Source organism: Octopus bimaculoides, chromosome 5, assembly GCF_046866305.1.
Source record: "Octopus bimaculoides isolate indiv1 chromosome 5, ASM4686630v1, whole genome shotgun sequence".
In the NCBI taxonomy this organism is placed as follows: domain Eukaryota; kingdom Metazoa; phylum Mollusca; class Cephalopoda; order Octopoda; family Octopodidae; genus Octopus; species Octopus bimaculoides.
In genome coordinates, this window is record NC_142932.1 from 24,642,117 (window position 1) to 24,666,708 (window position 24,592).

The following is a 24,592-nucleotide window of genomic DNA, read 5'->3' on the forward strand; positions in this document are numbered from 1 at the left end:
AGTTATAAATATTATTTGATTGGGTTATAAATCTTGGTTTGTATTAATGAATTTGTGCAGAGGCAAAAATAGGTGATTTAGTGCACTTCAGGATCAAGTATTGTGATTTCATAAACCACTAGTCATTTTAATTGCCTCTAATACTAAAATGTGCATTATCTTCACTTACTTCACTCAAGTGTCAAATAAAAAGAGAAATATACTTCCATATGCCAAATCTACGAAACATATGGTGTGAAAAGTGATATAAAAGTTGTACTATTGCAATAGACTCTATTATTACTCATAAAAAAAAGAGTAGTAGTAGTGATAGTAGTAGTAGTAGTAGTAGTAGTAGTAGTAATTGATTGTGTGGTAATAATAAAAGTTGTTGATTAGAAAACATAATTTTAAAAATAAAAAAGGGAAAAAATGTCAAAATTAATAAATTAAAATAAGACAAAAAAAAAATTGATAAACCTCATAGCATGAAAAAAAAAAGAAAGAAAACACTAGCAGACAAGTGACAACGACAGATTAATAATTGAAGGAACGGGGGTCAAAATAGGAATAGGGTACAGTCAGACCAACAGACATCGAGACGAGAATAACATGAAGAAAAGGTTAAGTACCAACAAACACCAAGGTAACATTGGAGGAGGTACCTGGAAAGAACCATTTAGAGTGTGGTCAGTTAAGGACAAAGAAACCAAATCACCACAGTTACTGTGACTTTTTTGTTATACATATTTTTTTTTCCACATTTTTATTCTTTAATTTCTTTTTTTTTTTTTTTTTTGCTTTCTACTTTTAGTATTCAGAAAATAAAAAGGAGAAAATAATAATAATAATAATAATAATAATAATAATAATAATAATAATAATAATAATAATAATAAGAGGGGGGAAAAATAACAAAACAAAGGTTAATATATTTTGGTATTTTTTACATTACACTGGCCTGAAGTAACCAAAAAGGCAAAATCAGTTATTTTATGAATATATTAGAGCTTTTACATTCCTAATTAAATATTCTGTTTTTTTTCCTGAAAATTATTACAAAGGAAACTTTTTGTATGAAAATATATTCAATTTCCAAAGAGCATATATATATATATATATATATATACATATATACATATATATATATATATATATATATATATATATATATATATATATATATATATATATATATATACATGCTTACATACATATATGTATTTGTGTATGTATGTATGTAAACATACATGCACACATACAAATATACAGATATATAAATATATATAACTATATATATGTATATATATATATATATATATATATATATATATATATATATATATCCAATCAGATTGGAGCCTGGTGTCGCCTCCTGGTCCACCAGTCCTCAGTCAAATTGTCCAACCCATACTAGCATGGAAAGCGGACATTAAACGACGACGATATATATATAATTCAAAATGTATATGAGTGCATCTTTTCCCTGACTTATGGTTTCTTAGATGACTCACGTATATATATTCATGTATGTATATATATATTCACATATTCACATACATAGATATACTAAGCAACACTTATATGTGCGTATGCTTATGCATGTGTGTGTGTATCTGTGTGTATATATGCATATATGCACAAATGCATATGTATACATAGACACAGAGTATATTCCTATACACAGATAGGAAGATAATATATATTTTACACATACCTATCATATTTCCTATGCATAATAAAGAATTTTTTTTATTGTGCCAATCCTGTACAAATATCATTTGAATATATAAAATCTAGTAATTATATGCAATATCACAGTTTTGAAACCAACCTAGACAAGGAGTTACACATATTAGTTTAAAATTGAATGTGTTTGAACATGGTGCTTTTTTTAAAGCTAACATCAATAATATTATCCTTTTATTCCTTAACTGGTTTCACTCATGGGTCAGTTGCAAAGCAAGGGCTTCTTAAAGGATATCAGCAAGATATATCTTTTATATTAGTAAATAAAAACTCTGTATTCTCCCAGTGTAAAATAAACATTGGTTACAATACAGGTTTGTCTCAGAGAAACAGCCCTTTGGACTAAACACTTTGATTATTTTAAACACCAGTCTAAATAGTGTATCAACAAAAAAGAAAAGTCTAATTGCTGTACTATTTATTTCAATTATTTATATACATACAGTCATAAGTATACATATACTTATGTGTGTGTGCACATGTATCAATATCTACATACACACACACACTCACATTTATACAAGAATTTGTGTGTATCTATTAAACATTTTTTAGACAAGTACTTTGATTACAGCCTACAGCTACAATATTTGAAACAAAATTTTCCTAAATAAAAAATTATTACTTCTTTCAATAAGGCCCTTTGTTAATCTGATTTTTCATAGACTTAAGCATTTGTAATTAAGCAAAATCTTTTTTCAAATACACATACATGTATATTTTGTGTGCGTGTGTGTGTGTGTGTGTGTGTGTGTGTGTGTGTGTGTGTGTGTAAATATATATATATATACATATATATGTATGTGTGTGTGTGTGTGTGTGTGTGTGTGTATATATATATATATATATATACACATAAACTGCTTAGCAAATGTGATTCTCCTGGTTGTTTAATTGCAGGACAACTTTAAGTAAAGGTTTTACTCTCTTTGATCACTTAAATGTAGTGTGTTAGATTACATTATTGAATATATTCTTTCTTTATTAAAACTTTAGGAGTTAATTCAAGGGAGATTATCAATAAATTTTAGGACTTGATCGATCATCCCCAAACTCCTTTCTCACTCATAACCCAGTTATCATCAGCGCAGCAGTTAGCAAAACTGAAGGAGTATTGGTCTATTAGTATTTAATTGTATGTTTTTCTTACTAGGTCAACTTTGTTTTCTTATACTTCTCAGAGTAATGAAATAGACACCATTCAAGAACTGGAATCAATTATTTGATAATATTCCTTCTCTAAAATTGGTCACCCTTTTCCTAAACCAAAAATTATTTTTATGCTATTATTCAAAGTCAGGTGTAAGTGATGCTGTTTCTATCAACCTGTAATTCTCTTCTTATATTTTTTCTATTTCTTACAGTTTTAAATCTATTTTTCTCTGTTTGCATGACTTGGAGTACTTATTGGTTGTAACAATTGCATTTCATGTGTATGCCTTTTCTGCCAGTAGCCATTCAATGGGGAAATAAGCAGTGGCATATGGTGGCTGCTGTCATTGGGTGTGCTGTCAAACTGACCATGGAGGTGCAATGGCCCAGTGGTTAGGGCAGCGGACACGTGGTCGTAGGATCGTGGTTTCGATTCCCAGACCAGGCATTGTGAGTGTTTATTGAGCGAAAACACTTAAAGCTCCACGAGGCTCCGGCAGGGGGTGGTGGCGAACCCTGCTGTACTCTTTCACCACAACTTTCTCTCACTCTATCTTCTTGTTTCTGTTGTGCCTGTAATTCAAAGGGCCAGCCTTGTCACACTCTGTGTCACGCTGAATATCCCCGAGAACTACATTAAAGGTACATGTGTCTGTGGAGTGCTCAGCCACTTGCACGTTAATTTCACGAGCAGGCTGTTCCGTTGATCAGATCAACTGGAACTCTCGTCGTCGTAACCGACGGAGTGCCAACATACTGACCATACTATGAATAACGTTAGTGTTACTCAAATTAGGCACACGATGTCTCTTTGAAAATTAAACACATAACAATAATATATGAAATAGTTTTACATAAAAATACTTCTCCAAGATTAAATCATTCAAATTTATGAAAAACTGCTTTTAAAATTTAGGCTACAAAGCTTTTAAATTTTGTTACTAATCAGTTCATAATCAGTGAAAATGAAATTAAAAGCACGCATTTCTGTGATTGTAAAAGCATTTGAGATCAACACTAATTGAATTTTGAATAAAATGATTAAGCACACAACTAAGAAAATCACAAAATTCACTGAGCAAAATATCAACGCACAATCTTTCAGAATTTGACCTGACTTAAGTTTTGTTTCTGAATTCTAAAAGTGTATTATTAGTTTTAAAAACAAATTAAAATCAAAGTTATATGATGATATTGTAAGAAAAAAATTATTGTAAAAAAAATGTTTTAGTTTAGGAATTTTAAATTAATTTAAACACAACTTTCTGCCACAAAAATGAACATGTGACCATGTTGTCAAGACTGTCTCACACCCTTTGCCATTAATTTTTTGCCATTCTCCCATTATCTGACAATACGCCCAGTACCATATTATGATACAGTATACTGTGAGGTGTGCAGTGTTATTTCAGGATACCTGTCACCAAATTTCAAGCAGGAGTATAACAAAAGTTTTCCATTGTAATTTGTGATTAAACTAATAAGCTTAATATTTATAATGAATTTGCCATATTTTCTGATTGTGCAGTGTACATCTAGCACACCTGGAATATATGCCCCTAGAAATAAGGGAGGAGGTAGTGCTGCCCTGGGTCAAGAGGGTGGCTGCTGGAAGACCCTATGTCTAGTAACAGGACTCTGCACCATGCCACACAAGCAGGAGAACCCAGTGATGGCTGTCAGACAATTTCTGCGACCATATCACACCTAACATCTGGCCACCTTAACTCCTCGGACTGCAACCCCTTGATTATTATGTGTGGGACACAGTTAGGCCAACAAAACTCCTTTGCAATACCAAAGATGAACTGAAGGCAAGGATTATGGCAGCGTTCACCAGCTTAAACAAGGAGACCGTCCAGAAGAGTTGCAGGAGATTCCAAAGTTGTCTGGAGGCCATGGTTGAAGCCAAACACAATTTTAGTGAATAAATTTACTCTGTAGTATTTCAAAATATTTTTATGTAATTTCAGTAAATATATTTGTTAAAATGAGATGTCAGTGTTATTTTCATTTTTGCATAATTTAGACAACAATATATTCACTGCACCCAGTATATGTGTAAGCATGTGTGTGTGCATGCATGTGTGTGTGTGTGTGCATGCATGTGTGTGTGTGTGTGTGTGTATACAGACACACATGTCATGCATTTATATGTTCATATATATGTGTGTGTATCATCATCAGCAATAGCATTATTTAAGATGTTTGTTCTATAGAAGCCTGGATTGGATTGTTCAAAAGGATCTGACAAGCCAGATTGACTGCATTGCAATCCAGTGTCTGCTTTGACAAGGTTTCCACAGCCAGATGCACTTCCTAAAGCCAAAGCTAACCACTTCACTGAGGGTACTAGATGGAGTTTTTGTGACACCAGCACTAGTGGTGTCATGAAACAGCTCTCACAAGACCCTTCGACAGAGTGGGGATGTAGTATTGACAGGGGTGGCTTTGTATCAGGTATTGAGAGGGTAAATTATGAGAGAGATGATGTCTTGCTGTAGAGGAATGGCTACCAGAGTTGGAAAGGAAGAAAGGATGATGGAAATGAAGTGTCAGGGCATATCATACAGGAACAAAAAGGTGGATAGAGAGAGAAAAGGGACAAAAAATTGAGGATGGCTGGATGGGTTGGTTCACAAGGATGAGGAAAGATGACAGATGGTTAGAGATGGGGATAAAAGTAAATGGAGTAAATGGTGAACACAGATGGAATTGCATTCAATGATGAATCTCGCTTGGGGATGAGGGTAAAGGAAAAAGGAGTGGGTCAAAGAGAAGGAAATAGGTTCAGGTACATAAAATGGAAGAGATGGAGAGTAATGATACATTACAACTACAGATGGAGAAAGAGGGAGATTATTTGAAGTGTGGGAGTGAGAGAAGGATGTACAGAGATAGAGATGGAGGTAAGAGGTACATGTGGTAAGAGATGATGTTGACAATGTGGGATGGTTGATGAGGTAAGTAGTTCCAAGGAGAGGGATAACTGATAGCAAAAAAGGCAGGAATGTAATGTGTGGATTTCTCCTCACATAATTACAGTGGCTGAGGAAGTAATTAGAAGGGTGAAGAAAGGAAGGGATTGGAGTTATGCAGATAAACTGTGGGGAGGCTTCACAGGTACAGATTGGGTGCAGGGGCATAGATGTAAATGGTATGTTTTTAGGACCTCAATTTTGCTCAGATGGTTGAGTCTTCTTTAATCAGCAATAATCTCAGTCCACTATCATCTCCTCTATAAGGCTCAACAACTTGAGGTTAATCTTTGCTATTTCATTCCATGGCTTTCTATTTCCTTCTCCTACAAATTTTATAAGGATTTAATCATCAACACTTCTTTATGCAGCTGTCATCATCTATATGCATTACATGACCATACCAGCAGTGTTCATTTTTTGCTCACTATTTCTAATTCCTTTAATGCCCAACTTTTCTTTCAATATGCTGTACTTTGTCATATGTACACATTGACATTGCAGGCTAGTGAAGTATACCAGCTTTATTTGTGTGTGTGTGTGTGTGTGTGTGTGTGCACATGCATGTACACACACATAATTTCTGTAAACTCAATATATTGTAAAATTTCTAGAGAATAGCATGAATTGCTGTCCCTTTGATTGATAGTGGTAATTTTTCCATTACATATTAGTCCAGAGAGTTATAAATAAATAATAATTCTTTCTAACATAGGCACAAGGTCAAAAATTGGAGGTGCACTACTTGATTGATACTATATTTTAGTGGGCCTAGAAGGATGAAAGGCATATTGTTTGACAGCTTTTCTGATGCAGCTATTATACAACAAATTTTATAGGCTGGGTTAAGTTGATTCTATTATTCTCAGATACATTTAATCACACCCCACCACAGGATGGAATGCAAAACTGACTTTAATTGGGTGGCAACTTTGGAAAGGAAATGATATAACTAAATACCCTGAGGCATGTTAGTAAAATTACTTTTACAATATTTAAGATAATAAGCTCATTTGATATATCCTAGGGTGAATCAGCCAATGAAATAGTGAAGATGGAATTTATAAGCAAATTTATTAAAATAACTCTGTTTTATAGTTGTTAAAAATGAGGACCTTATATATATATATATATATATATATATATATATATATATATATTTAACAATAAATTAATCATAAATAAACAAAATACATCTGTATGAAACTTAAGCCATTTATAAATTCTGAACATTGATGTATCAAAGAAGACGCAATAAAACGTTTATTTGACATTTTGCACTATCCCCATAGCTCAGAAAAATCTTCACAACAAATTATGTATCTGTTAACTCTGTGTTCTGCATCTGATTTTCAGCAAAGACCTCCTTAGTTTAAGTTTTAAAAATTGTATTTTGAATTATATGACATATAACTATGTAAGTGAGCGGAATCTTTTTTTCTTTTCTGTAAGATGGCTTTTTTCAATGTAAGCAAATTGCATCAACTTCTTGTAGATGACAAAATAAGTTTTATGCAGTAAATGAGAAACTTCTACACATGGATATTCATTGTTGCAAGCAACAAGGAGTGCTTTAAAAAGCACTAGAGTAAAGAAAAATACTTTTGCTTTAGTCATCTAATTAATAATTCCGAAACATCTTATTAAACCAAGTCACACTTTATAATCTTCTTCTTGAATTTTTGGAAGTTTCTCTTTATGGATTTAATTTTTTGAATATTACAAGAGGTTAATGATGTGAAGTTGATAATATTTCAGTACCACAAGGAACCAAATGAGTACTCTTTTTAGTAGTATTTGCAACATCCAAAGATAACAGTGCTCATGATTATCTAGTGACTTACTAAGTTCACTGATATATTGGTTGTAAATTTATGAAGGGCTAACTCCCATGGATATTATATTATCACTTTATTCACAGTCAAGAGATTTTGTATTGCAATACATTTCAACAAATCTAATTGAAGTGAACTATTAAGATAATTGGTAAAATCTTGATCATATATTCATCTCATTAACATATATTAAATTAATGATTTAAAATTATAGTAATGTAAATGAATTTATAATGTTCATTAAATTTTCAACTGATTTTATCAGGCCACAAGATATATATATTAACTACTTGAATATATAATTTTGCTCATATATACAGATTTCCTCTTTCATATTTTTATACTTTTATAAAGTATTCAACTAATATTCAAATATTTCAAATTAGAAGCAGCTCTAATAATGTAAACATTACCGGTATCACAGACTTAAGGTGTGTCTTTTGTTTATATGCTTATTAGCTGCAAATTTTCCCTGAATGGAATTCTGAAGCTAATAAGTGTATAAACAAAACACATTAAGTATGTGATGTCAATAATGTTTAATATTCAAATATATTTTGACCAGAAATGTCTCTGTAGTAATATTAATAATTCTCTTTAAGATAATTTGCAACAAAAGGTGGAAAGTTCTAATTCAACTGATAACAGTTTGGATAAAGATGATAATTATATAATGAAAACATTTGCTGTGATTGTGTTTGTCTGTATATATATATATATATATATATATATATATATATATATCTATATATATATACACACACATAACCACACACATATATATATACATATTCTATATATACAAATATATAAATATATGTATAGTAACAAGTAATAAAATACCAAAATAATTAGTGAAATAAATATCTTGGAAAACAGAAAACAAATGATGACTTGACAAAAGTCTAAAATGCTACCTTTATACACACACACATACACACGCACACACACACACACACACACACACACACATATATATATATATATATACATATATACATACACACATACACACGTATATACATATATACACACACATGTGTGTGTGTGTGTGTATGTATGTATATATCTCAAAAGAAACAAAAATAACACTAATATATAAAGAAATAATAATAATAATGATAATAATAATAATAATAATAATAATAATAATAATAATAATAATAATAATAATAATAATAATAATAATAATAATAATAATAGGGAAATAACAATGAAAGTAATTATTTAGAACAAGAAAGTGGTAACCTCTCCTCATTTTTAAAAAATCTTTTTTAAAGTCACAGAGAATTGTAATACATGAAATATGGACAATGCGATAAAACAAACATGAAGTCTTCAGCAGCAAGTGAGAATATGAGAAAGAGAAAACATACATATATATACATACATATATATATACATACATATATACATACATATATATTTTATATATATATATATATATACATATATAAATATAAATATATATATATATACACACACATATATTATATATACATACATGTATACACAATTACTAGACCTTTTATTAAAAAATAAGAAAAAATGCAAATGAAATAAACAAAATTTAAAACTGTAACATAACCAGGTCTTCCTCCAGCTTTTTTTTTTTTTTTTAAGATGTTCAGTGTTTGAGTTTATGCATAAGAAAATTAATGAGTATATGTGCAATAGCCTAACTTGTAAATTTAAAAGAATTGGTTGAGCATGTATCTGTTTCCATGAGCAATAAAAACAGCTAATGAGAGATGGTGAGAAACAAGTAATGAGACTGAAAAAAAAAATGAGCAAAAGCGGGAGTGGGGGTTAAACTGCACAAAGATATTTTAACTTCTCATTGTTAACCTTAAAGTTATTGACATTTGCTTTGAAAGAAATATCAGAGGATAATGGATGTTATATATTTAGTATTCATTAAAGATGCACTGAAAACATAAGCTTGTATTTTATCATACTCTGTTCACATGAAAGAAAAAGAGAAACAGAGAAGCTACATTAAGTATAATTTTATAGGAAAAGTTTAGCATCTTATGGATTGCTAAAGTGACACAATTATAATAAAATTATTGATTAGCATATTTTCTTTTCAGAATAATTAATATTCTAGTAAAAAGATGTTGAAAACGTTAATACAAGCCATTTTTATGTTTTGAATTTGGATAAGGAATATTATTGCAGCTAGCTCAAACTACCTAATAAGAACGAAGTAATTTATAATGAAATTGATTGCACCATGAAGCTGGGGAGGTTTATATTAAATTGTATCCACTAAAACCTATATAAACTTATAGGTTTCAAGTGTAGATATTTATTCTGTGTTGCAAGTATATATCTAACTGATATCACTACTAACGCTGTACTACTCAGAAAATAATCAAGTTTATTACATACTTATCAGAATGTATGGTATGCTATTAATAATCACTCCTAACTAGAAAGAAGAAAATTTAAATATGCTAGGTTAGACCCTAAATGTTCTCTTTCTTGCTCTCTCTCATACATACACACATTCACAAAAAAAGTTTATTAAAATAATTGACAAGTGGTACACAGGAAGTCATACCTCCAGAAAATGGAGACAGATTAACCTAAAATCATAGCAAATGAGCTAGATACATACTGATTGACAGAATATGAATATTTATTTACATTATTCCATGATTCTTAACTAACATTATCTAATTTCAGCAACATAAGTTGCCAGATCATCTTCAAAGGCTTTTTGTAAAATGCCTGCATATGATTACAATAAATGTATCTTTCATCATACAATTTTTCACCTTTCAGGCTCTTAATCGAAGATATTCATTACTTTAATTCCTAAGAGCCTTTTACATAGACAGGCTTCTTCAATCTAACTAAAAATGAATTTTTTGTGTGATAAGTTGTCATTTTCCATATTTATGTATATGATGCCAAAGAACTGAGGGTGAAGTGTTTAAGTAAAAAGTATAATGTATTGCAAATCTAAGTGAATAACCATTTACCTTAGCTTTTATGCCTACTTTTGCTTCATAGCTTAGATATAGTGCATCCGACTATAAAAATAGTCACATCAACAAAAGCCATTAAGAAAAACAAAAAAAGAAAATTTAAGTAAAAGAAACATAAGATTAAAGAGAATACATAGGCTCTTTATTAAAATTAGGGAGACTACATGTTCATACATGTATATCAAAAATATTAAATTGAGAGAGTCAGAAGACAGAGAGAGTGTAAAGTCCAGAATAGAAATTTTTAAATGCTCTTAATCCATAATTTATTGCTAGAAGTAATTGTTACTAAAATGATGAATGTCCTTATTGTAACAAATATTTTGACTGGAGGCCAAATTGGAAGACCTGGAAATAATGCCAGTTGAAAAGGTCTGCCATAAAATATGCATTCATTAACAGGTAAAGACAAATTTTAGACAGGTGGTTGGATACAGGAGCATGGAACATTGTACATATAAACCAAAACACACACACATGGAACAAAGAAAAATTGAAAACAGAACAAACTTGTTCGAAACATGTTAATATTTTTATCACAATTTTTCTTTCTTTTCAACGTTAATATAAATTTAGTTTTTTTTTTTTGTGTTGTTTTTCAAAGCTGTCATCCTGAAAAGTTATCAATGATGCATCTTCCTCCTGTAGCCACACGCATAATAATGATAAATGCTAACAACTGTTAATATAGATCAAATATGAAAATAATAATAAAACTAATAATAATAATAGTAATAATAGTAATAATAATAATAATAATAATAATAATAATAATAATATCAAACAATGATGATGATTAAGGAAGACAATCAACTATAATCATAATCATTTGAATTATAATCAAAAAGATACTTTTTATTCACTGCAAGATGAAAAATCCATTTGAGCTTTTGATTTTCACTGATATAAATATATGCATAAATATAGTGTGTGTATGTGTGTGTGTGTTTGTGTGAGTACACACATACACATATGTATATATATGCTTGTGTGTGTATACACACACACACACACACATGCACATTATATATATATGCTCATGCACATGTGTGCATGTGCATGTAAAGTGTGTGTATACATATATATGCACATGTATGTATATATACACATATATACTATGTAATAGCATTTCTTTCTTTCATTGATTATTCATTTCAATGTACATTTTATTTCTTTTTAACATATGGCAAACACACTAAAATACTTATTTGTGCATGCAAAGTAAAAAAACAACATTTAATAAAAATATACCAAACAATTTAGATTGATTGGGACATGGGGTATATTTATATTGTTGATATTGTTGTTGTTGCTGCTGTTGTTGTTGTTGTTGTTGTTGTTGTTGTTGTTGTATATCTAGTTTCAAGTTTTTTTTTTTTTTAATATTCTGATTTCAACTTATCTCTTTACAACTTGTTCACACACACAAACGCACAAAGTTATGTTCAATAATGATAATGATAGCTGTAGTATTAAAGGCAGATTATGCACTTCCAAAAGAGATTGTGAATAAATTTTTTTTTTTTTTTAAATTAAATTTTTACTTTCGATAGATGACATCATACATATATAATAATGGAAAATACATTTTCTGTATTGCCATTTATCTTCAGATATTTTTATGCATACAACTGCTTAATGTCTCTTTTATAATCAATATATCCTCCCCTCTTAATTAGCAGACTAGATGCTTTAAGTAGGGTAAGCCCTTGGAATTTGATATGGCACATGATTTTACAGATGGTTAATTAATTACAAAAATACATAATCATCAATTTAATAATATATTCAAATATATTTTCAAGAGATATTTGTAAAATGACAACTTAAGAACCTAACTTTTCAAGTTCTGATATAAGTACAGTTTAAGAAATTTTCCCATTCAACTTATATTATCAACATGTATAAATGTTAGCATTGGCAATGTTATTTCTTTGGCATAAATCTGATATCCTTTTGCTAATCAATTTTTCTGCATTCTGTCCCATACATCTTAAACAATAAAATTTCTCTGACAAATTCCTCCTCAGTTGTTTCTTTGATTACAAGTTTTAATACATATTTCTTTAGTATATTGCATAACGAGTCAATCTATCTATGATCACTTGTATGTATTAAAGATGTACTGGACATATAAGAAAAAAGAAAGCTTTTGCTTTATTTTTGTGCTTTTATGTACAGTCAATACCTACATTTACAATTACAACAGATTCTTTAAACAAAATTACCTTATACATACATGCAAACACATACACCCTGGCTCCATTATAAAGAAAACTACTTTTAAGCATGTGTATGTGGGCATAACAATATGTCCAAATCAAAAGGGTAACTTTAGAATAACTGTATTGGAAAGGTAGTAAATAGATGTGACACATTTGCTAAAATTGGGAATTGGCATTGGGAATTAAACATTTTCAATCGTTCAATCTCAATAACAAAAAAAAAAAAATGCATACATAATTTACAACAAAGTATTATGAGTAGTAACCAATGTTTCCTTTTTTTCAACTTTTATAGATTAATGTATAACAATAGATGATTAAATGAAACATACAACTGAAGTAGAATGTTGTCTAGTAAAATTCACAAATGTAAAGGGCAGCAACAGACCAAGCAAGTACAGAAAACAAATCTGAGGTATAACAAGAAGGTATTTGATGTTCATTGAATAAATAATCTGCACTGAATTTAGTTAAGCGTGCTCACAACAGTAGAATTCAGACCTGATCAATGGCTGACTCTTTACAGTGCTAATGGTAATTGTATATAAGGATACTGCTTACATATTTAAGACATTATTGGTACTACACATACGAATCTTTCAGGTAACTAGAAAAACCCGTTCTTCAAAATACTACAACTACAGGCTGTATCATCTACTTTTATTATAACAGCTTCTCTTCTCCTCAAGCACACACACACACACACACACACACACACACACACATAGAGGGTTTCTTTCAGTTTCTGTCAACCAGATCCACTCAAGGCTTTGATCAGACTAGGGTTATAGCAGAAATTACTTGCCCAAGGTGCCACACATATTGAACCCAAAACCATGTGATTTGGAAGCAAAGTTCTTAACAACACAAGCATACCTGCACTTGTAGCCATGCCTGTGCAATGTAGCATAAATTCTAAAATTAAATCTTATATCAAATGCTCAAGGACACTTTGTAAGTAGAAATAGATTTTTAACTGGATATTGATCATGAAATTTAAAGTTTAATCAACATTTCTAGCTGGCCACAACTAAATACAATAGAACTTAAAGGAGATTATAAATGACATTTCAAATATGAAGGTATAAAACGATTATTTGAAGAGCATACAATTTGGTAGGTGTGAAATGACTTATGCCTTTTGTTGAAATGTGTATTTTCAAACATACATATTAATCTCAAAAATATTAATTTAAAAAGTGTGTGTATGGAGTCTGTTTATCTATCTATCTATCTATCTATCTATCTATCTATCTATCTATCTATCTATATATATATATATATATATATATGTATATGTATATATACACACACACACACACATACATACATACATACAGAATAATAAATGGAATGGAGAAAGATCAAATCAGGCAAACTACAATGAACATATATGTATACGGATTTGATTAAGATAAAAATTGCCCCCAAAACATATATTGATATATTAAAAATACATATAAAAATATATATGGACATATAAATATATGAATATATAAACATAGTAATAATATAATGAAGTATTCGATTACAGATAAAAATGTTTTTAAAAAAAAAAGAATTAAAAATATAGTGAAGAGAAAATAATAGACATCAAAAAAAGTTTTAGGTTACATATTAAAAGAAAATATTCCTTCGACCGTTTCAAGGGTTCAATCCTCCGAGTAAAAAATAAATCTTAAAATTCATTTTCCGAGAATGTCTCCTTCATTGGGGAAAAAGTGATGTTTATGGTAGAAATGCATTATATTATTACTATGTTTGTATATTCATATATTTATATGTCCATATATATTTTTAATATTCATATATTTTTATATGTATTTTTATATGTATTTTTGATATATCAATATAAGTTTTTTGGACAATTTTTATCTTAATTAAATCTGTATACATATGTGTTTCTTTACCAGGCTTATTTTAAGACCAAAGGCTGTACATGAAACAACAAAACAGCCCATAAGATGTTGTATATCATCAACAGTGTGAGCCATGAGGTCAACATCACCGGCATAAAAGAATTTCCTGATCAAAGTTTCAAATGTTTCCAACTTGAAGTTGAACCTTCTCAAGTTGAAGACTCTTTTAGTAGTTCTGAACTGCAAGAAGACATCCTTGTCACAGTTGTGGAATGCACATGTAAGCAGAGCAGCACTGAGTATAAAAAAAAAGTGTGAGAGCAAGAATTTCACCTTGCTTTACTCCACTGTCAATCAGAATTTAATCAAAGAATTTTCTGTTAAAAACAACCCAAGTTTTCATGTCTTGTTGCAACTGCTTAAACATACTGACAAATAGAGGTGGGAACCAAACATTTCCAAGGGTTGTCTGCAATGTATTTCTGTTGTCTGTTTCAAAAACTTTTGTTAAATCAACAAAGACTTGATATAAAGGCCCCTGCAGCTCAGTGCATCTTTCTTGTCTAGAAGAGAATATCATGTCCACTTTTCCTCTATCCGATCTAAAGCCCCTCATCATATCTGCTTATATGTGTTGGACAGGGCTTGTGCATATGGGAAATAATGGGATTCCAAAGCAGCTATTCAATGGTGAGCTGTGTACTGAAAAGCATCCTCAGCACAAACCAAAACAAAGGTACAAAGGCCGCATAAGAGGCAACCTGAATGAGTTGAAAATCTGTGTAAAGAACAGGGAAGAATTAGCTGTGGGAAGAGTCGAGTGGAGGAAGTGTATAAGGGAAGGTTGTAAAACTTTTAAAGAGGATTGCATTGAGCATGAAATTCTAAAGCACTTGCGTCAAAATGGCTCTTACCAGAACCTCAGGGAGAACATAAAGTTTGGGAGGTGTGAAACATTTGGTCATGTACTCCTTTCTAAGGCTGTGTATGTCAACAATATGACATCCCATGAAAGATCAAATGTATGCAATGTCCTTCCTCCAAGGCCAGGTGATTCAACATGCATAGTATATAAAACAGTTTGCGAGATTGATTTCAGGACTGAAGAGAGATATGGTAATTCACAGGCATCATATCTCACAAAGTGATCAGATCAATCCAGTGGAAGTTACAACTTTCATTTGTCACCTGTGTTTCAAACTATGCAGATCTGCAATGGGACTGAATAGTTATCTAAGAGGTCATAAATGGAATGTCAGAAATGTCATTGACAACAACAAAGCACAGAGAGATGACAATCATCTGTGAAGATTAAACAATCACTATATTATAATATATATATATAAAATCATATATATGAATTTTATATAATATATATGTATACATATATATATCTCCACACACATACATGAAATTAAATAAATAACAAAGGTATATAAACTTATGCAATGAACTATAGCTGTTTCTGCCATAAGATGTAGTGCACTCAGAGCGGAGTACTTGTGCACCACTTTATAGCTTCCTTGGAGCTTCTAAAATGACGTGCGTATACATATACATATATACAAGGGGATGCTGAAAAGTTCCTGCCTTTTGGGTGAAAAAAAAAAAATTCAGAAGGATCAATTAATTAAGATTTTATTCAACATATCCCCTTCTCAGATTCATACACTTGCAGCAGTCCTTCAGTTTCTGTAAGCTCTGTAAAACAACTCAGAAGGTTGGGCCTTCAACCAGATCTTTTGTAATACCCTTAAAGCCCGGAACTTTTCAGCACCCCTCGTACATACTTGTATGTTACCACACACACACACACATACATATACACACACACACGCATACATACACACACACACACACACACACATACATACACACACACACACACACATATATATATCAGGCTGAGTAAAAAAAAAGCAACGTTTTGAAACATGAAATTCATCACAATATATTTCAACAATGTGGGAATTTTATTCATCAAAGTAAGTACCATTACAATCAACACATTTTTGCCAACGAGTTGTTTATTCTGGTAACATAAAAATCTGGAGTTCTGGAGCTGATGAATGCACTTTCAGCATCAGTTTGATTTTTGAATCCCTTCTCTCACAGGAAACCATCAAGTGGTAGTCAGTAGGAGTAATAAGCTGGGTGAGGAAGAACCTTGTAGCCAAGTTCCCTCAACTTCTGGAGCATCATTAGTGATGAGTGTGGTCAAAGTATTGTCATGAAGAATGATTAGCCCTCTTCTGTTGACTAGTATGGGATGGAGGAGTAGCAGTTTTTCCTTCATGTTGGGAATTTCATGGCAATATGTTTCTGCAGTAATGATTTTTCTGGGTTTTAAGAAGTTATAGTGGATGAGTCCAGCAGTACACCACCAAACAGTCACCATAACCTTAATTTTGAAGAGCTTGGGATTAGGGAAGGTTTTCGGTGCTTCATTTTGGTCTAACCACTGGGAAGGACGTTTTTTATTATTGTACCGAATCCACTTTTCATCGCAAGTTACAATATGGTCAAGAAATGGATCAGTCTGATTATAGAGAAGAAGCGACGAGCAAATTTTTAATTTTCTAATTTTCATTCAAATCATGTAGTACCCATTTGTCGAGCTTTTCTGATTTTCTGATTGCATGCAAATAGTTGCAGGCAGTTTTCTGGCTAACTTGAAGTTCTTTTGCCAGTTCTCGAGTGGTTTCATGTGAAGCTTTCTCAATGACAGTCTTTAATTGATCGTCATCGATGACAGATGGGCGTCCACTACACTCACGATCTTCAAGGCTCAGGCCTCCACTGCAAAATTGTTTAAACCATTTTCCAGCTGACCACTCACTGGTCATTTCCTCACCAAACGTTTCATTGATATCACGAGCAGTTTCAGTTGCTTTACGTCCTTTTTTGAAGTTGAATATAGCAAAATTGCTCGAATATTGCCCTTTGACAGTTTCATTTCAGATGATTGTAACAACGGTGAAAAAAAGATCAATGTTAATTTATTGATGCATTTGGACAAGTCTATGCCTGTATTACCAGACAATGGCAAAAAAATTTTTTAGAAAATTCAAAACTCTGCAACACTCTGGTACAAATTCTTCATGGTTCAAAACATTGTTTACTTTTTACTCAACCTGATACATACACACACACAGACAGACACACACACACACGTGTATGTATATACATATGTTCTATGTGTGTGTACATACTTGTATATGCACACAAACTGTGGAAGAATTATTAGCAGCCTTTGTTTTGTTAACTGAAAAGCCTAATAGTGTGTACCTTCTATAAATTTAACTGTGTTTATCTTATGAAATTTATGATTTATATGGAATTAATCTAAAGACTGTGGCAATGGATTAATTCCAGATAAAATAGAAAAGTTGCCAAACATTAGATATGTCATTTATCCTGAGTCATATGTTTAAAGTTGGGTGACGATACATGGATAAATAGAGAACTTATGAAAGGACATCTAAAAAATAGTTATTGAGAACAAGTGCAAATTATATGTGGTAATTGAATTTGAAAAGCATATATCTGCTACTGGCACTTAACTGTTAATTATCTTTCTTCTATTGCATTGTCTTATTTTCTAGTTGAAAGATATTGGCAAGACTTGTTTTACTACTTCTATATTGCTACTCTATAAATATGAAGTGCAACTATCTTGATATGAAATATTTCACCTTTCTTCAGTTTTATTATTTGATTAACTATTCTATCAAATCATCATACTGTCTTATTACTCAATACACATGTGTTTTAATGCTCAGTTTGGTCTATGACCTGCAGCTATTCTCATCAATCGTTTATCAATTCATCTAAGTACTATTAATACTATTTAGAAAATGGTCTTTCCATAAATATCTTTCAGTTGATCTCTGCTTTTATTAATTTCACAATAAACCAGCTTACCAGTAACTTAATGAAGTAGAGAATCATTTCTTTTGTCAGTTTCTTCTGGAGTTTACAACCTAGTGTGCTTGCATGTTTATTTAATAGAGGCAGCTAACCTATAAAACTAAGTTCTAATGAATAAGACTAGCCACATCCTAGTTTGAAATTCCAGCCTGATCCAAGCATATATAGGATATACACACATGTTCATATGTCTATATTTAAGTGTGTGCATGTATATGGTGTAGAAATATGACATAAGATGATCAGAGAATAAGATATGTAGATAAAAATGCAAATACAAGAGGTTGTTCATTAAATATAGCCAAAACTATTCATAATTCTTGAGAATTACATAACCTTAGTTATATGAAATAATTTAAAAATTCCTTTTATCTGTTATCTCCTTGTTTCTTTATATTTCTTATGTATTTCTTGTATGCATACAACACAAAAGTTTCTTTCATGTAGTGAGGCTATACTAATTAGCTGCATCATAAGATTCAGATGCAGACAATAATGATGGATTGTACTTAGTTTTATTATTTTTATTTATTTATTTATTTATTTTTAAAATAGAATATTTACTTGGATTCTATAATTTGAGAATTACTAATTCCCAACTGAAACATTAAACAAGAATATTAAAGAGGAAATAATTTCTAGGCAGTTAATAAAAAAGACAAATAATTAGTGTCATCTATAAGAACATTGGTTAATTTGTTTCTTGACGCTCTTATGGATTTCAGTTATTAATTTATGCATACATATCTTTTTAGTGTTCACATTTATTGATTTATTTTTATTGCATTTTAATTTTGCTTTATTTCCATGACGGAAATCAATGTTTGCAATTAAATATAAAAATAGATTTCAAGAAAAGATTTTTAACACAATAGAAGTATGAGAATCTAAAGAATTCGTGAGAATTGCTAATTCAGTAAAAACAAAAGAAAAAAAAAAGCATTACTCGTTAAAAACACAGATGTCAAAATCATAAAATGATTTACAGTGATGTCAACAACTAAATGATAAGCAGGCACTCACCAACAGAAGAAGAAGAAGAAGAAGAAGAAGAAGAAGAAGAAGAAGAAGAAGAAGAAGAAGAAATGAAGTGTAAAATGGAAGCCATAACAACTCAAGAGGTGATTACTGGTCATTTTTTCAGTTAAGCAAAACATGTCAGAATAAAAAAAGTAGCAGTTGGTAAAATAAAATAAGTATGATTGCAAAACATAATAACACACATACATGCATGCATACACACACATGCACACACACGCACACTCTCTCTCTCTCTCTCTCTCTCTGTCACACACACACATACGAGCAAGGGAGAAAAAGAAATATCCAGGTAAAATGCTAGCTTGCAAATAAGAAATATTGCAAAGGAAAATACAGAAGATTTCATGTTAGATGCTCAAAATACATAAAGTAAAATAATAGTTAAATTTTCTTTTCTACTTCTTACTGTTTTCAATTAGTAAAGATTTGTTTATTTTCATTTTATATTTTCTTCTTCCATCTAATAATTTAACTATTGTTTCATTTCTTGCTCTTATGTCTTGCATTTTTATTCCGCAATATATGTGGTAATAAATTTTGCCAATAATAAAGAAACAAGTGAGATGAATAATTTGCAGTAGACAAATTAAATTAAGCCCTAATCTTCTCTCCAGAAAATAAAGACTAAATAAAGGTGATAATGGTTCTGTTGATGGAACACGGTACTGTGTCACCATCTCTGACCAAGACTATATAATTAAAGTTGAACTGATGGAGCATATTCAATTCATCATTATTCAGAATGATAATTTTTTTTCTCAACTGTTAAAGCTAGTACTTTTGAACAATTATAAAAAAAAACAAAAACAAAAGAATATTATTTCTAATTTGACTTTCTGAAACATATGTAGTAAAATATTATAGACTCTAATATTTGTACTACAAATTCTTATTTTTATTAGTCACTTTCATTATAGCTTTGAAAAAAATAACTGTTAAAATCTAACTGCACTCTTCAAAACTCACACTAAGAATAAGCACAAGGTAAAATTACTACCTGCTTTTATAGCAAATTGATGCAGGTAGCTTATCCCATCCCTTCCGACTTTTAGTTCATGCAATTGAAAAAACTGCATTATTTATGGGATGACCCAATACTAATAGATGAGTCAATAAAACATTTAGAAATGTCCCAAAGTGCTTTCTCTAGATAAATTTCTTGATCCTGATAGAAACTAGAAACTTTGACAAAATGCTGTTAGTCTAGTATAAAAATCATAAAATATCATAAAATATTATGACTGCGTGAACTTGGATGGAATTTTCTGACATGGTATAATGCTCATTGTTGCGCATCATTAATATTGGTTTTACCTGTTGTCATACCCTTTCCGTGCCACATAGGTTGAATATAATAAAGTTGATTAAAAGTAAGTGTTTTCACATAACAGTATCATCATTATTTAATGTCTGTTTTTTTTTTCATGCTGACAAGAGATGAATGTTTTGAGATAAACTGATTCAGCCAGCTTTAGTATGATATTTACAGCTGGATCATATTCCTAATGCCAACCATTTTACAGAGCGTACTGGGATCATTTTTTTCACAGCACCTGTACTAACAAGGTCATCAAACACTCACAAGATAAGATCTCTCAACTGAGTGGGGTATAGTAGTGATGAAAGTGAGAATATGAGAGTGGGACAAGAATATATCACTCCCAGTTGGAAAGAGTGATATGGTGAAAGTGTAACCTCAAGGTACAAGGCGAATGAGAGAGTCCTTAATAATCAAATAATAATAGGAAGAAAAAAAGACCCTCTTCAGCCATGAATGACCATGTAAAAAGTAATTTTCAAAATATAGTTTTTCTCTATGAGAACACTTCATGAAATGATTATCCATCAGTGAATGCCACTAATATTTATAACTTTTACGAAAAACAAGTCTCAACAGATTCAAACTCATAATCAAAACTTTCTGAATAACCTGATATGTAATTATTTTATTTCGTATTATTTCATCTGTTGTCAACAATGACCAAGAACATCACATGGAAGAAGATGGGGCTCGGTGTGTTCAGCTGTGGCTCATCAGTTTGATGTATGCTTGGAAGGCTCTGCCACAGGTCAAGTATAAGGGGTCTTCTGAGTCTGAAGGCAAGGAGGTGACTCTGGATTTGCACAGTTCACATTTTTCTTAGGGTTCTTGCAATCCTGATCTGTTCATAGGACATGTCTTTGATTGTAATTAAAATATTATCATGCTGTTAAGTGGTTGGCATTAGGAAGGACATCCAGTCACAGAAACCATGGTAAACAAAAAAACTGGAGCATGATGTGACCTTTGGGACTACTGGATCTTGTCAAACCATCTAACCAGTGCCAGCATGGAACACGGACATTAGATAATGATGATGATATAATATATACATCTATGCATGCATGTATGTATGTATGTATGTATGTATGAATGTATGTATGTATGTAAGTACGTATATATGTTATCTTCCCTTTTTCTTAGCTCTCCTGTGTGATCCTTTTGTCCGGCATTCACCATGATAGATCGCTGACCACTACATTTATTTTTTTCTCTCCTTGTTTCTTTCTGTGTTCCTTTCAGTTGAAGAGCGTAGGTTCGAAACGTCAAAGACTTTCTCTATTCCCAAGTGTTAAACTAATACATCCATTTGTTGTTTACACCACCTGTCTTCGTCTGTTGTTTTTGTCGTAAATTCTCCGATATATATATATAGTCACACATATCTATCTTTTTACCTATTTATCTATCTATATGAGAATGTGATAGACAAGGCTGAGAGAAAGAGGGGTGAGGCAGAAGACAAATAGATAGGAAGATAGAGAGAGGGAAATGTAAGAAGACAGAATGAAATGAATATGAGATAGAACAAACAAAAATAAATTATATTGACATTTTTGGGCTGTTACATAAATACTGTAACTGATTTTGCAAACAAACATTCAGAAAAGTAAGTATGTATGCCTATGCATGTGTGTATGTGCCTATGTGCATGTGTTAGGGTTTATAATTGTTGTCATTTTTTTCTAATTATTGTGTGTGTGTGCAAAATATATGCATGTAACATGTATATAAACATATAGAAAGACATGGTATAAATATCTTTTTATCTATATAGAGAAAATGTGATAGAGAGAAAGGTTCAAGAGAGTGAGAGAGGTAGAGAGAGAGAGAGAGAATAGAAAGAGAGCAATAAAGAGAAAACTGTGTAAGAAGAGTGACAGAGATGTCTGAGAGTGAAATGAATTGAATTCATAATTTTGACTGTTATGTAACTCTACAGCTGATTTTAGAGAACTGAGTGTGTGTACACACATGCATGTTTCTAGGCTTCTCTGTGTGATAGTTTTTATGAATGTCATGTATTTTGTATCAGTGTTGTATATATATATCTGCTTATTTTCATATCTATATGCATGTTCTTTTCATTTGTGTGTGACTTAGTTATGCATCTAATACAGAGAGACAACAGGGTAACACCGTGAGTAGGAGAGGTTGGAAATGTGAAAGGTGAAAAGTGGGGAGTAAAGTACAGTGTTGGAAAGAAACAGGGGGTACTAAGGTAAGAGAAGTTAAGTTAGTATGGGTGTGGAGATGTGTTAATGCACTTGTGAACATGATAACAAGAGAGGAGGAATGGACAAGCAGAAGAAAGTGACAATTGAGAAATTAGCAAGCAGTGATGGAGAAACAAAAATCTAAAAATGAAAAATGACAAAACTGAGAAAAGATGAAAGATGATGAAAAATTGAAAAAAATGAAAAAAAAAAGATTATGAGAAGCCGAGACAGTGTGAAAAGGTGAGGTTTTAATAAATTACATGAACTGTGAGGAGACCTTTGGAAATCCTCGTTTAAAATTCCAGTGCTGTTGTATCTTTGGGTTGCATGCCTGTGTGTGTTTTCATATCTTTGCAGGTGACTGTATGTCCTCTTTTGACTACTTTATCATCGGAAATAACAAAAACTTTTCTATAATGTATGGGTATAACAAAATTCACTCTTCTGTTTTGAGGCTTACAAGGGCCAGATTTAAGGGAAAATCTCTATGTATAAGGGCTTATATCAAAATATAAAGATAATATATTAAAACAAACACACATACAAATAAATATGGTTTCACACATCATATTTGCTTGCAAGTCACTTAAAGCAATAAACAAATCTACCATGTCTTTCACTCTACCTACCTTTCGTCAAAGCTAAACTGGGTACTAAACCAGATGTAACATATTCTGATAATTATTCCACTCTGCTCATAAACAACCATTGCATAGCAGAATGAGGAACATAATATGAAACAAGATTACAATCTGGAAACCTGGAAGTGCATATTAAAGCTTTAAATAGTGAAAGAAAAGTGAATCTGACAAGTGTTTTTATCAGTTTGCAGTGCAATATCTGACAAGTTAAATTGGAGTACACCATGAGGGTTTCTGTTTGCAGGTAAAAGAGAGAGAGAGAGAGATGCCAGAAACTCACAATTTGTTTCCTGTGCTAACACAAAGTGGAAAGTATTCAAACTCAAGAAATGAATATTATAAGCCAATGAAAATTCACGCAGTATAAATTCCTTCTTAGTAGTAGCACTCATATTGTATGTAGGTAGAGTGGGAGGCAAATGGCAATATCTGAGATGATAATAAAAATGCTGGAAGGAATAAGGAATATAATAGTGGTGTTGCAAATGACAGTGCCAGTGTTAAATCATGCAAGGAATGATTACTGCAATGACTAAGTATAAAAACTAAAATTTAAAAGGCTACTTATATTGCTAGGTAATGATATGGGTATCGCAGTACCACCAATTCCAACTATATTTTTTAGAAGTTTGGAATTAAAATAATACAGTTTACCTATGGAACGGGA

At 31.2% G+C, this 24,592-nt stretch overlaps 1 protein-coding gene across 24 annotated transcripts in view; it reads right to left on the reverse strand.

The window, feature by feature from the left end:
• LOC106876426 (uncharacterized) overlaps positions 1-24,592 on the reverse strand; it is a 1,215,830-nt gene that overhangs the window by 102,738 nt on the left and 1,088,500 nt on the right. For 14 of the 24 annotated variants that reach the window (XM_089352111.1, XM_089352104.1, XM_089352114.1 and 11 more), the window contains one exon: positions 612-644. The exons of the other annotated variants lie outside the window; for them this stretch is intronic. In XM_089352111.1, the coding sequence (XP_089208237.1) occupies positions 612-644 (33 nt within the window). The remainder of the gene's footprint in view (positions 1-611; positions 645-24,592) is intronic. 24 annotated transcript variants of the gene reach the window in all.